The sequence below is a fragment of the Copadichromis virginalis genome, linkage group LG4 (assembly GCF_057382275.1).
Source record: "Copadichromis virginalis isolate Kocher_CV1m ecotype Utaka linkage group LG4, C_Virginalis_male_GT1.1, whole genome shotgun sequence".
Classification (NCBI taxonomy): domain Eukaryota; kingdom Metazoa; phylum Chordata; class Actinopteri; order Cichliformes; family Cichlidae; genus Copadichromis; species Copadichromis virginalis.
Genome location: NC_140621.1, coordinates 29,261,096 through 29,277,163, shown reverse-complemented (window position 1 = coordinate 29,277,163; position 16,068 = coordinate 29,261,096). Strand labels below are relative to the sequence as shown.

General features: G+C 38.9%; 1 protein-coding gene across 1 annotated transcript; it reads right to left on the bottom strand.

Annotated features, from left to right (window-relative positions):
* Nucleotides 1-670: 670 nt before the first annotated feature.
* Nucleotides 671-12,003, bottom strand: itgb3a (integrin beta 3a). The gene is made up of 15 exons (XM_085454769.1): nt 11,830-12,003; nt 10,728-10,813; nt 10,055-10,259; nt 9,545-9,797; nt 9,236-9,398; nt 8,777-8,938; nt 8,594-8,689; nt 8,417-8,506; nt 8,168-8,302; nt 7,658-8,087; nt 3,781-4,003; nt 3,277-3,377; nt 2,924-3,040; nt 2,369-2,535; nt 671-1,989 (listed from the first exon to the last, which is right to left on the bottom strand). Exons 1-15 carry the CDS (start codon nt 11,963-11,965, stop codon nt 1,924-1,926), a joined length of 2,430 nt encoding a protein of 809 aa, XP_085310895.1. The 5' UTR covers nt 11,966-12,003; the 3' UTR covers nt 671-1,923.
* Nucleotides 12,004-16,068: the final 4,065 nt, after the last annotated feature.

The following is a 16,068-nucleotide window of genomic DNA, read 5'->3' as shown; positions in this document are numbered from 1 at the left end:
GGTTATAGGTTGTATATTTTGTTTCCTTTGGAGTTAGGTAAGTTTCTTTTATTTTCGTATCAGGGATGTTTTGTTTGTCATGTTGCCCTTGTACCCTCAGTCTGAACCAGAACTTTAACACTAGCAGACCATAAACCTTTGTTTTTTTTTGTTTTTTAAAATAATACCATTTTGACTCCTCCTTCATTGTTTTAACTTTATGTTAGTCCCCAACCCCTGGACTAGCCTGGGGACATAACAAAGCCAGGATATTGAAATGCTGAATGCAAAGCAGTTGAAAGCAGTACTGGGTAACAATTTGGATACTTGTAGTGATGACAGCAATATGTAGATAGAAGAGAAGTATATCATATTGCATGAACTGCATACTGTAGATATGTGAAAAAATATCCTGTGTGCTTCAAAACAGGAAGTGTTGACTAACTTGATAGCAGATAAGTTGTTGCAGAATATAGTTTCCAAAACACACATCACAGTGAAACTGTGTGCATGATCATAGCTAATTCATTATTAAAGTATTGCATAAAATCAAGTGACTATAGGCTTATTTTCTATTTCTTTGTGCAGGGATTTGATTTTCTTGCAATGCCTCCATAACAAAATCATTTTATTATTTTTCTTCGTATGAATAGAGTTGGGAGAAAACAAACAAAAACAATTAGCTCCTTGCTGAAGAGTGTATGAGTGAATGTTTATTGCAATTTCAATTTTCTGTTTTAAGTCAGATCTTAATAAGCAAAAAATATATATACATTTTTCAAAGGAACACACAAGTGACACACAAAAGTTGCTTGAATATTTGTGTCTTCAACTTAACCGCTAACAACTTTAGAAGATGTGAAAAAATGCAAACATCCTGAGAGAACCACGAATGTAAAACCAAAATGTACGTCACATTTCAGAGAGGCTAAAAAGGTGTGGCACAGTGGTGGTCAGTAGAGAACTGAATCAAATCAGACTTACATTTACAAAAGCAAAGGTACAACAGAGCACAGAATAAGTTATATATTTTACAAAAGAAAAATATATATATAAAAAATCCCCAAAAGCACCAAAATAGAAGAAAATCTTTATAGAATTATGTTATAAGATTATTGAAGTGGCAATTTCTTTTTTGCATTTAACCTTCTAAGACCCAAACTTTTTCATAGCATGCATTTTTAATTGCTCTTTGCTATTTGGGCTGATTGGGACCTGATGAATGTAAAAACAAAGAATTATGTGATTTTATTTTTTACCTGATTTTTGTTTCTGGGAAAAATGAGATCCACATATGAGGACATTCACTTTAAATTTTGATAGAACAGTGGAACTATAATGTCCTCGTAAGTGGATATCAGGACCTTGTAGAGCAAAATTTTGTATTTTGGTCTAGAAAACCCAAAATGTGATGTCCACATATGTGGACGTTCAGGTCCTAGGAGGTTTAAATACAACGTACATCCCAGACGTCACTATAAACTAGATCTGCAGTAGCTGCATTCTTGCAGTTTCGTTGCTGCTACTGTTATAACTGACTATTAGGAAAAAGGAGAAGTGGTAATGGGTGTACAGAAATATTCATCTTAAAAAATATTGCAGTGGTGGACACAATACCACAAAAATGAGAAACCACAGTAACAACCAATCTCCTTTTCTTAAATGCACATTTAGTATTTTAGAATACACCAGAAGTGAAAGTGTAGAAACAGAATGACTAAGAACACAGCCATCTGTTCTTTATAACAAAACATTTTGTTTTGTTTTTTCCTTTTATATTATGTACAATCATTACATCAAGTTCTTGACCACATTAACTGCTTTTTCAGCTACAGTAGCTGGTCACATGACAGTGTACAGTATGTTCATTTGCAATCCATTTCTGTGCTGCTACATTCCCTCTTTGTCGTTGACCCCTGAGATTTTCCTCTTGGCCATTAGTCGTTAGTTTCCCCGATATGTTACATTGGTAAAGGTGGAGGTGGCTCCTTTGTACAAAGGATTGTTAGCCTATGAAAATAAAACAGTGGTGTTTACTTCAGCTCCATGGTGATATGTAACACTGCCATATGCAGGCTAGACTAGAGGGCAGATATATTCTGTTATTACAGTGTATTGGCATTACTTTACTTGTATTTAGAAAATCACTTTTCAAAACAAAGTTACAAACAAAGTAAGTGCTGAACAATAATAAAAGCAAGTAAAAAATGAATATCATGGAAACAATTTAAAATTCAAAAGAATAAATAAAAAGAAAAAAAACCCCTATACATATTCATGTTTGGGTCTTAAAATTGAAAAAAGATTTGTTAAAAGCACTAGAGGTTATAGAAAGCCAAACGATATTGCTTTTGTTGTACTCTGGTGTTTCAATGGAGTTATTTCTCACCGTATCCCATTTGGCTTTGGCTCTCTCCTCCTCAAACTTGGCAAACTCTCTGCGATCTTTGATTGTGACCAGCAGCTTCCATATGAGCAGGCCAACAAGGCCCAGTAGCAGAATGGCTCCAGCCACTGACATCAGCACCACCAAGATGTCAGCACCAGGCTGGCACTCTGACAGACATGAGAGAGGGAGAAACTGAGCTAATTCACAGTTTTTGGCACCATGTTTGCTAAGAAATGTAGTGCAATCAGAAGTTAAGCAATCAATGCAATCTGGTGAGAGACATTTCACAATTATTTGAAGCATCAATGCAATGTGTCTGAGTTTCTGTGGTGTGGGAGAGTGTGGATGTGGGTAACTGGCTGATCATGTGTTCTTTAGATAATAACACATTACAAGATGCACACACTGTTCCCCTGTTACTATGGCTGTCCAGAAAAACAGACTGAAATGGAACTCAAGCACACACTATTCTCCCCTAATAATGTGCCTAAATTATAACGCTCAGTTCTCTGGCAGTTTAAGAATCCCATAAATGCACACAAACTTTCACAGTACCTGGTTCTTTCACGACGCTCAGAATGGATTTGCCGGCAACAGCTACATAATACTGGAAGTGCTGCACGCAGTCGTTCTCATCTTTGTACGAGCAGTTTACTCCATTGCGTTTTTCCGCTTGTGTGGGACGAGATCGTGTGAAGATGAAGAACAAGGTAATACATTGTTTTAAGGTATGTTTATGAGACTAAAGTATCGAGCAGTCCACAATACTCTTTGACCACAATGTTTTCATGAGGCCTCCAAATACTTTTAATTTTATTATGCTCATATGATCTGAAGCAGAAATACAACATTACCACAACAGGCCAGGATAGCAGCAATAAAGAGATTAGAAATGGTGGAGTTCTCACCCAGGTTATCCACTACTTCAATTTCATCGGTGCACATTCTATTACAACTGTTGTCTTTGATGTACTGTCCTCTCTTGAAGTGCAGACAATCGACACACTCCCTGCAAAAACAGTAAGTGGTTCACTTCGTATGCATTCAGCGGACATCACACATTACATCTCTTATACATGATAGCGTCTGCACTAAAAAATATGTAGGAGTAGTTTGTGTTATGAAATGTGGAAAACGTAAGCAAACGTGAGTTATTTGCAGAACATTATTTTGCCAACAACAGGTAGGGCCCTGAGAAGCCAAGTATGCTGTCTACACATAGGGATGATTTGATAATTGTTCAATAAGTTGATCAATCACTTACCCTAAAATTAAACAAGATATCTCACTAATCCAGTGAAATTGTTTTTAGGGTTAATCAATTTGTCCAAGGAAAATGTGTCTACATTTGGTTGAAAATTACAAGTTCTCATATGATTTTTCTGTTGTTTTTTCATCTCTGATTAACTCACTTTTTTAGCGTGCAGGCATCAGGGCAGGTGGGGCATTTCTCACAGGTGGCTCCGTAGGCACCAGGCTGAGTGCAAAGGCAAACTCCACAATCACAGATACCCCGGCTGCTGCACAGGAAACCACTGCTGGACATGCAGGTGTCTGTGCGCGTGGTGCAGTTGCAGTTTTCTCCTTTCCATCCTGCGTCACACTTGCACACCCCACAATCACATTTCCCGTGACCTGAAAGAATGAAAAAGAATGAAAAGCTAATTCTTTGTGGCAGCATGGTGATGCAGTGTCTAACATGGTAGAGGCACAGCAAAAAGATCCTGGGATTAAATATAGGTTTCAGCCTGACTGGCTAGACCTAGGTAGGTTCATTTAGGTCAAGGTGTGACTGTAAGGTGTGCACGTTTCTGTAAAAAGACAGTGTCATTTGTGGTATAAAGTGAGTTTTTGGTTAGACTATAAAAGTGCTCAAATTTATTCTGTAATACTTGAAATCAAAAATATACAGTTTAAGTGCACAACTACAAGAGGGACACAAACCTACAAAATACTACTTGCATAAATATAAATGAATCTGTGTGCACATTTGTCTGTGTGTATACTTACCTAATTAGTGTGCTTAGATAGGATGAGTGTTATTCTTCATGAAATGAATGCAAGGTCACTGTAATGTTCTTTGAAGGAAGTGGAATTAGAGAGTGAGTGTTTGAGAAAGAGATAAACCTTTATTAGACCCACTCGTGGGAAAGTTGTTAGAAAAATGACCAGAACTAGCATGAAACAGTAGTACATGCAGAATCCAATTGCTAAAACTTCAGTTAAAAATTACGAGAAAATAAAGATGAAATAAGAAAGAAGCTCAGAAATGAGCAGAGCTGCTGTAACAGGCTGCTGCACATGGGGGGCCCCAGAAGTAAAGAGTGTATGTACTATGTTTTAAGTGATGTGGTTTTATTGCTTAATTGTTTTAGGTCTATATTTAGGTCTTCATTGTCATTCATTGTAAAAAATGATAACTTTGCCTCCTTTGTCATGACCTTTGCTTGAACTGTTTTGTTTAAATAATAAAAAAGACTAGTCAGCGTTTGAAAACAATCATCTGTTTCAGATTTCTTCCCACATCATTCTAATCTTCCCTTGAAAATGCTGCTGTGTTAAGCAATAACTTGGTAGCTGTTTTTGCATCTGAATTACTCAGCAATGGGAGTCACGCATTTCCCTTAATCATCCCCACTGTGAGAAGGGCAGAAAATGTTCTATTGTGAAAGTACAGTTTAATGATTCCTGATCCCATCGGGCAAGCAGACACACACAGAGTGACACAAACATCCTCAGATGTTGTGAAGCACAGAAAGCATGGAAATACCCAGTCATTTTAGGAAGCTGTCATCCATTTCCTGAGAAGATTGGTTGGTGAGCTTTTCTTCCTGCATTACTGTGCAACACCCCACATCAGCACATTACACCACCTTGGATATTATTGCAGAGCTCCAGCGACAACAGGGTAGGAAACTAAACTGGCATTGGATGATTATGAGCCAAGCGAGTGAGTCACAGTCCATCTGGATCAGACAGGGGGAGTGACTAGTGCTGAAAGATCACAGAAGGTGTAAGGGTAACTAATTCCAGAGCTCAAAACAAATCAACAAAGCTTCGACAAACAATTCCACCGTGTTCACCCTGTCAGCTGAGGCTTTTCTTTTTAAAATGTGTTTTAAGCAGGGCCGTCCGTGTTAATGGTTAACAATTTCACATATAAAGCCCGGCGGTGGAGTTGTTGTGTAATCTTTCTCAGTAACTCTGTCAACAACATAAGAGCTGAGATATGTATAAAGGCTTTGGAAACAAGAAAAATGCTTTGAGTCACAAGTTAGTTTTTGTTTTTCTCTACACAACACTTAATAGGAGTCAGTATTTGTGCTGCTTTCATTAACTGAAAGATGATTCACAAACATGAAAAGGGGTTTTTAGTTTTACATCATGCTCATTTCTTTGTGAGCAAGCACAATAATTCAGTCAATTAAACAAATCCCAGAGCACAGGTTAATAGTGGGGCCACGATAACAGGACAAGGACAGGGACAAAGACAGAGTACTAAAACATAACCTTACATTGTTGGAGAACAAGCGGAAACAGAATCTAGTAACGTGTACTGATGAGGAAAGGTAAAAAAACAAAAATCAGCAGAGGAATGCAAACTTTGCTGTAGTCTCCTCCCTCCTATTTGTGCTCCCTGGGGCTGTGCTTGCTGGCTCCTGTTCTTGAGCCCTGAAACAGCTTCATATCAGTAGGAGATCTGCACACCCACAGGGAACGTCACAGAGATTTAACTTTTTTTATGCCCTGTGTCGTGGTAGCTTCAACTAAGATGCAGACAAGGGACACTCATGCTTTAAATACCACTTCTGCACACTGCGGTTTAGCACTAATGCTCTATAGACTGACTTACACCAGTGCTGGCTTTGTGTCTGCAAAAGTTAATCTTCCTTAAGAAAGAACCTGTGTGAGCATTTGCCTTGTTGACACAAGTATGTCACATTTGGATATCAGCTTGGCAATGTATGTTTATTTCAGGTAAAACTTGATTCCAGAGGATGCATGCCTAATTTGGGGCTTTCGTGTCATATTTCTGCACTTTACTGAAAATTACAGTGGACTACTAACTGTCTCCAATTTCAATAATATACTTTAAAAAATGTGGGTGACTGACTAACATCTCTAAAATGGATTTTTCTTACACGTCCTGTAATGAAAGCTGACAGGATCTTTCAGGCTAACTTATTGTGTCTGAATGCACTTTCTTATAGCTCCATGAGCTTTGCTTGTAAGTACGTGATTCATGGTATTCGCGTCCTCATTACCGTAGAAAGAAGAGGTACCTCAGTAACACAAGTCCGTGTACTTGACATGTTTACTCCAAAGTTTGAGTAAACACAGAATGAGTACTAACCCTAATAGGAAAAGTTTCCTTATTTCTTTTAAAGAGCAGTTTCCTGTTCTACTATTAGTCATACTCCTTCTTACCAATCATAGAGCCAAAATGCTGCAACAATAAATTACTCAAGGACAAAGCTTACTAAAGTTTTATTATTGTAATTGAGTAACTCTGTAGTGAGTTGCACCAACTTGCATTTGGGAATGATAGAGATAGCAATTGCATATCACAAAAACATAGCAGTAAATGGGTGTGTTCTCTGACTGGCCTTCTACAGAGCACAGACATAATATTTGCAGGTCTGACAAAGCGTTGGTCATTTGATAAGTATGATTGCTTATGTTTAATAATTTTGTACTAATTTACATGTCTGTTATAAGCAAGAAAAGACTGTCTTAATGATGGCACAGGCACTTTAAGTAGCCTAGTTTTTTGGCTTATCTACCAACTGAGATATGTTTATATACAAAGAGAGAAAGGAAGAAAGCATACAACAAAGCCTCAGAGCAAGGAAAGAAAAGGGAAGAGAAACTTCATTTTTCCTGCTCTTAGTGAAGAAAACAGCTTTTAATATGATATAATATTATCTTGTGTATCTTTAGTGCCCTGCAGGTAGTTCAATGCCCATGATTTGATATTTTCAAAAGCTGATTGAGTGAAGGGGGATTTTGTGTAAATCCCCAAATCAGCATGGAAACATAACCGCAAAACTAAGAAAATATGCTTGATGTTTTAATAACCTGGACATTTTTGCAAAGTCTCTAGAATTTCTCTAGATCCTTACTACAGACTTTTTAAATGTCATGATTTTAGAATAATATACTTGCACATACCACTGCAGGTTTACTTTGATTTCAGTTTGTGCATCAGGTTTTGTGCTATTGCAAAATGTTAAACTGATGGTTTAAGATTTGACGATAAAAAAAAAACAACAACGACAATTTACTCACCAGAACACAGAGCTCCTTTAAAGCGCAGACAATTGAAGTCATCGCATTGACAGTACTTTCCCCACACCTGACCAAACTCTCTTGTATGACACGAGCACTGTCCACACAGACAGTTGCCTCTTCCACTGCAGATTGGGCCCTCTGGTTCCCGGATGCAGTTGGCATTATCAGATGGACTGTAGTCTTCAAGTGAGCACTCACAATGCGGGCCCAGCCGACCTGGGTGACACTGACAAACACCACAGCTGAAGGTCCCGTTGCCGTTGCTACAGAGGGGGCTGTTGGCTTGTGCCTTTGCCTCACACTCACAACCACAGGCAAAATCCACCGTAACCTCAAGGGCATCTTTGAAGCCAAGAGGTTTGATGGTAAAGGTGCGACTCTTCTCCTTAAGACAGCTCCGCAACTGAGCCTCAACACTGAATGACACCTGAAGAGGAAGAAATGCCTCTTTGATAGTCTGTGTAGAAATACTGGATGCATACTGAAGATTCCTGAACCGTTACTTACTGTGTCTCCAATCTTGAGGCCAGTACAGGACTTAATTCCGGGGATGACCTCTCCATTTAGACAAGTGGCGTTGAAAGAAAGATTTAACTCCTCTGGGACATTCAACAGCTCCAGCTCCACTTTAGACCGAATTTTCTGCTCAGATTAAAGGTATAAATCACATATTGGTTCTAGTGTACCTTTACAGATCAAATAGACAACATTATTTTGCAAATTCTACTTGTCTTTCCAACCTCAAAAACTCCTTACCGCATATGCCTGCTCAATAAGCTGAATAACATTCCCAGAATCACCAGACAGAGTTCCCACGGTTGTGCCTGGAATAAGCTTACTGTATTCCTGGCAATAGAGACATGGTGGTAAGATAGTGAAAGTTTTTTACAATAGTAAATTTATCACGTGACACAAGCAGTCCATTTTCCTTACATCGTAAATTGGTATCACTTCGTTGGTCACAGCAAAAACTAAATTTATGTTGTTTGCGGTCATTTTTTCCGTTAATAGCCCCAAAGAGGGATAGTCCTGGAAGACACCAGAAGAACATAGTTTGGAAAAGCAGCACTTTGTCCAAAAACATTTAAAATTATGCATTTAACTGTCTCTCTTTACCAGCACTGTAGATTTGTTGTAAAGATTGTCACTATCAAGGTGACACTCTCCATCATTCGGTTGGACAACACCAGCTATGCGCGCATCCAGAGCAATATGAGTTTTGGCATCAGTGGTAAACACCAGAAGATGTGACGCATCCGGACGCCAGCCAATCTTATCCTAATTATGATGGATACACAAATATAATATAAAATATAATATAAAAAGTTAAATATACCATAAAAAAAAGATAAAGCATACAGCAAATGTATAATTAAGTTGAAAAAACTACCAATATGTGTTAAAAAAAACTCAAAAGGAGCTGATAATAGAAAAGTATATGTTTAGAGACTTATGTGTATATAACATCAGCTAATAGGAAAAGAAAACATTCTTTTTCTTTTCCATAGGGTCATACTGTGTTGCAAAATCTCTGAGGACGTGTATCTGTAGTTGACATATTTATGCTATTTATACCTTGCACACCACCGCCTGCATGACAGCATCAAATCCACCCTCTGGAGCATCCCTGTTTCTCGATATCTGCTGTTTCCTCACCTCCTCAGTGAAACGAGATACCTTCTCTGTCAGTGACAGCACATTCTTGAAACTGAACTGAGCCTGGCATTGTACACCAATCCTGTTTATATTAAGCGTGAGATAGTGGGAAAGTGAATCAGTGAAAAAGGAAAATCAATTTCAAGTTGCTAAACACATCTGGTAGAAAAATCTCCACCAGAGCTCCTTATCTACTTTAAACCTAACAACAGCCTGCATCATACCTACCCATAGCACGGATTACTGATTGCCTGTGAAGGAAAAGTGTACATGTATGGGGACATAGTCTTGTCCACAAAGGCCCCAAACCCCATATGCAGGTTGCTTGTTTTTTTGCCCATGGCTGCAGCAAGATCATTGCCCAAGGTGACGAGGCGAGCCAAGTCATCGTTCATTGAATATGAGAGATCCATCAGATAGTAGAGGTCCACGGGATAATCCTCCACCTGTTTCACAGACACAGTGAAACGTTTGGCATCACCTGAGGGGAACAAGAAGAGGACCACAGGGTTGGACAAGGGACAGAGGATAAAACTGATTAACTACACAGCACAATTAACTCAAAAGGTGTCTACTACCAGGAGAAAAAGATGTAATATTAATATCAGTTTACATCCGTCATGCTATTTCTACATGTAGAACAATAATAATGACTCTTTATGGCTGGTTGCATAATGGTGCTGTTGCATGTATCTCCTGATCTTTATACAGATGATATCTGGTTGGGTGTTAACATACCTAGTCTTAGAGTCATCTGGAGTTTTTGAGGCTTGATCTGAGTAACATCTTTAGCTGTTCCTGATGCCTTGTCACTAAGCGGCACATCCTGCTGAATAGTGAGGGTGCTGGAGGGAAACTCCAGTGACGCTGCGCTGCATCCTTCTTTTAGTAGATTCTCTTTTAGGTCACAGCGAGATTTGCCAGATGCCCCTTTCCCAAACTCCTGAAACAATCACAGCCATTCTGTTGGGCCTTTTGCATTCATTAGTTAATTTAATGTATATAATACAACAGTAAGTGGCTCCATAGTGTAGTGGTTTATACATTTTCTTAACAAACAAAAGAACCCCAGTCTCCAGACATTATGATGAATCCCTTTAGGCATCTGGATGTTAACCCCCCCCCCCCCCAACAACAAAAACAAAAAACAACAACAAGAAAATTGCCAAACAAATAACCAATATCTGTGGAGGTGCCTGTCCTGGCTATTTGGACGCAGCAGGACAATTTTCTCTTAATTATGCTTGAGAGCCTAGGGTGTATATCTGTGTTGACTAGGTACCATGAAAAAGCTTTAGAGGGTGATGGAATGAAGCAAGCTGGTGGGGAATGAGATTTCAGTTCTAACTTGCTTCACTGAGGAGTGAGGGGGAGGAGTGAGTAGAAACCGTGTCTATGTGTGTGTGTTTACCTCCTGAGAACACCATGCACAGCTCGGGTGAACAGCCAGACACTGTTGACATGTTGTGACCCCTCGTGATGTGCATACATTGGAATCTGTGAAAATGACACCCAGAAAAATGTAAAAATACATGCAATACTATAGAGTATAGTGTCTTTCTAACTTTCCAACCAGTTTGTTGACTGGTTTTACACGAAGTAGCACTAAGATGCTACTTAGCTCTTTTCAGATACTATAAGATTCTAAGTGTTTGATACAGTCTAAGAGGATATAATTAAATTCTTCAAATTGAGTTGAATGTGTAAAAAGTTAGAAGAATAATGAAGTCCACTCCCTTTTCAGTGCATTCTCTTGTGAGGCCTTTGGGTGTGGCTGATTGTAGATTAACACTGAAACACGGTCAGCAGTGACAAGTTTGTTAAATGTGAGCTAAAGTAAATGATCTGAGAGAATAAGCATTATATAAAAACATGACCTAAGTTCATTCAGTTCATAAATAAGTGCCAATAAGTAATTATAGTCAGACATAGTCAAAGATCATCTCATGTAAATGCACTTGCTTACTACACTCACCTGATTGTATGTTGCTTTTCATTCACAAAACTTAAGTTCATTCATTGATTGGCTTTGTTTTGTAACAAGCAAAAATGATCATCAGTGAAATCAAAAGTTAGTGTGAGTGCTAAGGTATTTAAGTTGAACTGATGACAAGTGAAAAGAAAAGAAAAGAAAAGAAAAGAAAAGAAAAGAAAAAAATATTAGTTAAGTTGAAATAATGAGCGTTATAATGTGGAGTACAGAGAAGCCAGAGCAGGTCACCTTCCAATGGGACACACATCCCGACTATTTTCACTCCCTTATAAGGAGAGGTGGCGAAAGCTACGAGGAAGCAGCGCAATTACAGATCCTAAACAGCAGCGCCTATCTAGTTAAGATATTCAGCTGCGGTTTTATTTTTCCTTTTCAGAAAATTGTAGGTTATTAAATAACTGTGATCACACGCACATGTATCGACTTTATGCTTTCAGAGACATGAGACAAAAATACACATCGGCAGGTGAAAAAAAATAGCCTAAGGCTGAATAAAATATTATTCATTAAACCATCTTACCGCAGACGTTTGATGCTGTGGACAAAATGAGAACCAGTATAGCTAGACGGTCTGTTAAAGTCCCCATGACTGGACAGCAAATGAACCGGGATCTGAAGTGAGTCGTATGTGTCTGTGCAACTTCACGCTTCCTCATTCTGCATGTTAGGTCATAACCCACCGCCTAATACTGTAACAAACTCCCATCCCCATCCACAGTGTGTACAGTATTTGTCCCGTGACATGTTTAGACTGCTCTCTTAGTTGTTTGATAACCATCGGTGCTGATGGATTACTTGCAGGGTTACAAGAGCAACGAGTGTCGTCAGAAATCAAGCACACAAATCCTTCTTCATTTCGCAGAAGTAGAGAAAGTGACTCATCGGACTGAAATTAGGAGTCTTTGTACCTTCTAGAGACATTTCTTAAGCAGGTCTGCAGAACTCTGAAAGCTGTGGCTCAAACAAGTGATGAAATGAAACCGTGATTAGATTTTGAGAACATCAGCGGTTTGGCAACGCTTCATAAGAAATAAATACATTTTTAGTTAAATATTGCTTTTGGTGGAAATGATATGAGGGACGTCAAAGAGAATTCCATCAACAGAATAAAATAGCTCTTCACTGTCGTTGTACACGTGCAACAAAATTGCGCTAATCACTAGATTATTATACTCTAAGAATGGTCAACTTTTGCAAAAATGCCTATAAAAAAGAGTTCCCACCAGAATGAATGCATTATTTTATCACTTGCGAGTGTGAGCTTACAACATAGACTACAAATGCCTATTAGTCAGAAACCTGAACTGCAGTGGCAGACTACAAGTTTAAGCTTTACAAAACAAAACTGCTTAAAGTGGCTGTTAAATCCTGTTAAATGTTATTCGCTTTGCATGCCTTCATGCCCTCTACTGGACCGACAGGAGTACAGCATATAACAGTCGCCTCAAAATGTGAAATGTGTTCTGGCAAAACTAGAAACACATGACATATCATGTGGGGTTCTATAAGATTTTATAGAATCCCTAAAAGAGAAAATAGAGTAAATGGCGATAGATTAACAGCAATAAGTAAGTGGCAACTACTTGCAGGCCTTTCCTGATTTTGTTTTAATGTCTGGCTTTGCTTCAAGCTATTATTAAAAGTTCACTAGAGACTTGAGTTTCACAGCTTCATGCCACGGAAGACCTCCTTCGATTCCAGTAAATGTTGGAGCACTTGGACATGTGCCAGCTTCTATAACAATCGAACAAGTAAGTTACTTAAATAAATACATTTTAAAAATGAGGAAGAAATTGGATAAACAATTTCCTACAGAAATCAACCCTGGGAAGTCTGTGGTGGCAGCGGTGTGTTTATGTATGGTCGTGCTTGTAGAAGCAGACAATGCTTCTTATCTGAACATTTGTCCATTTATTGAATCTTTATCCCTGTGTCCCGTTCTTAATCTCTGTCTGGTTGCTAAGATACTGCTATCAGTGTCCAAGAATTGCCACTAGAAGAAATGACAGAAATAGAGAAATGAGTAGAAAAGCTATAATAGTTAACTGTTCTACTGGTATTAAGCTGTGGGTGTGGGTGCAGTGTGCAGGTAATACACTGCAGGCAATGAAAACCAAACTTCAGTATTGACTGATTTGGATCTATTGGCTCTAGAGCCATCTGTGGAGATTTCACCCACAGATGAGTGACATATTGGGATGAGCATAGCGCCAGTTGTCCTGAATAAAAAGCTGCCGACTGGGTCAGATGGCAGCCAATTAAGACTGAACAAGAAGCAAGGAGTGGAGCAGGAGGAAGAAAGGGGGTGGAGGGGTTCTGACCTATGTTACAGATCTATCTGGAGCCCTTTAAGCTTTTCGCTGAGTCTGAAATGCTGTCACACTGGACCAATATCCAAACACAATCACACTCGGGCAAAATCAGCTTTTGGTTAACTGCACTCAGCTTACCATTTCCTGCTTTCGTGGGTTTAGCTGGCAGGTGGGAAGGTCAAATCGGGGATATGAGCTTTTAAGGTGTATTTCAGGTGTGTGGTCAGCCAGCTTATGAAATGCGCCCCACAGTCACTGACGTGGGAAAATGTGTATATGCGTTATGAAGTTTTGCTATCTGATCTTCCTCCTACACTAGCTCCTCCGGCTCTGCGGCTTACACTTGCCTCCCGGGGGATGATAGCTTATATGTGAAAAAAGTAAAAATAAATAAAAAAACATTCAACTGAGAACACACGAGGGGTGGACAAATGGAAAGGGGGATTTTCTGTTGTTGATTTTTAAAGACTTCAGAACCGTGGGAACTCTAATGTTGCCTGCTGTTACATATAGAGACAGCTGAGGGAAAAAAGGGCTTGAAGATGACAAAGTGGCTGAACATTGAGAGTAAACAGGCAGAAATGACGAGGCACATCATGGTAGCCTGCTTACTGAGATGTGGGGTTATGACTAAGTGGAAATGAGGTTAATGGGTGGCATCTGAGAGCATGAGATGTCTGCACAGGAGAGGAAATTCTTAAATTAAATTTATAAGTTCTGCAAACTGTGTCTTAAATAAACAGCAGACAACACACATTCTTAGAGAGTCTAATATCCACTTGTATATAAACTAAAGAAGTCACTATCTTCTTAAAAATAACTTTAATGATTGTTTTGTGTAAGGTCTGTATCCATGTCATTTACGTCAATGTATAATTATTATAATATAATCATGTGTAACTGTGAGTCCTATAGGTGTTTAGCTCCTCCAGGTTTTCTGTGCAAGTGGTGTAAATCCACTGTTATTAATGACAGGCAAAGGGAGCTGCAGCTTGCAGTATGTGCGAGCAAGCTCTCATGAGCCAAGCAATGATGAGAAATAAACCACCCGAGACAGTCCTGTACTGTTATATGTATTGTTGCCTTGTTTTATGTTGTGCTTTGATTTGCCAAACACTTTGTTAGGTGCACCTATCAACTGATCATTAAGGCAAATGTCTAACTGGCCAAACACATAGGAGCCAATAACATTTAGACATTTAAGCATGGCCAAGAAAACCTGCTGAATTCCAACTGAGCATCAGAACGGGGATTCAGGTGAATTTAAACAAAATTGGGAAAATTTGCCTTGCCTGAATAGTTTGGATTTATGCTGCAATTGTTGGTGGTGTAATGGTGTGAGAAACATTTTATTTGCACATGTTGGACCCTTTAGCCTTGAGTATTGTTGCTGACGTCTCTGCATCTGACTTCACTCCAACATATACATTTTCCAGTAGCTGCTTCTGGCAGGATAACATACATTCCCACAAAGTTCAAATCATCTAAAACTGGTTTCTTGAATATGATATATGACAGTGCATTCAAAGTACTCAAATACTCTCCACAGTCACCAGCTCTTAATCCAATAGAGCAGCCAGCATATCTTCAGCAACTCTGTGAAGCTACCTTGTCAATATGGAGTGGTGTAACATTTGGAAGATATTTTCTTGGTGCACTCTGGGTGGCTGACAAGATTTAAATTTCTGAATGTACCTGAGTATTGCTGACAAACACTCCTTTATAACCAGCATGTACCCACCTTTTGATGGGTGCAAGATAACATGCTATGTCACAAAATCAACTCAGACTGGTTTCCTGGACATGACAATGAGGTACTTAAATTATTCAAATCATCATCTCCACAGTCACCAGATTTCAAGCGATTCATGGCATGGATATGCAACTGAGAACTGCGGCTCCATAACATAGAGGTTAGCACATTTGGCTATCACATAAGAGATCCCTAAGGACTAAGAGGAGACAAAAATCCCTGGGAGGGTTGCATCAGGAAGGGAATTTGGTGTTAAAATCTCTCCCAAATCAAATATGATTATCCATCTGCTTTGTGACCACTTGTGAATGAGGGAGCAGATAAAACAAAATTATGTGCAGCTGGCATCTGTGTGATGCAATCATGTCAAAATGAACCAAAATCACAGAGGAATGTTGCTAACTCCTTCTTGAATTCATGCCTTGAGGAATTAAAGTAGTTCTGAAGGAAAGGGGGGATGAAACTGCTGGCAAGGTGTACCTAATTAAGTTTATATTGTATACCTGATCAAGATAATAAAGTTAACTTTGATGTGACAGATCCACAAATAATACATGAGTTAATATTATGGGGCATAATTAGCTGATTAAGTAGTTTAACAAGTTAGCTGGACAGCAAGTATTTCCTCCCAGATATTAGTTTTCTTCAGGTATCAAGCTAAGGTTGGCCAAGTAGCTGTAACTTGGTTACACTG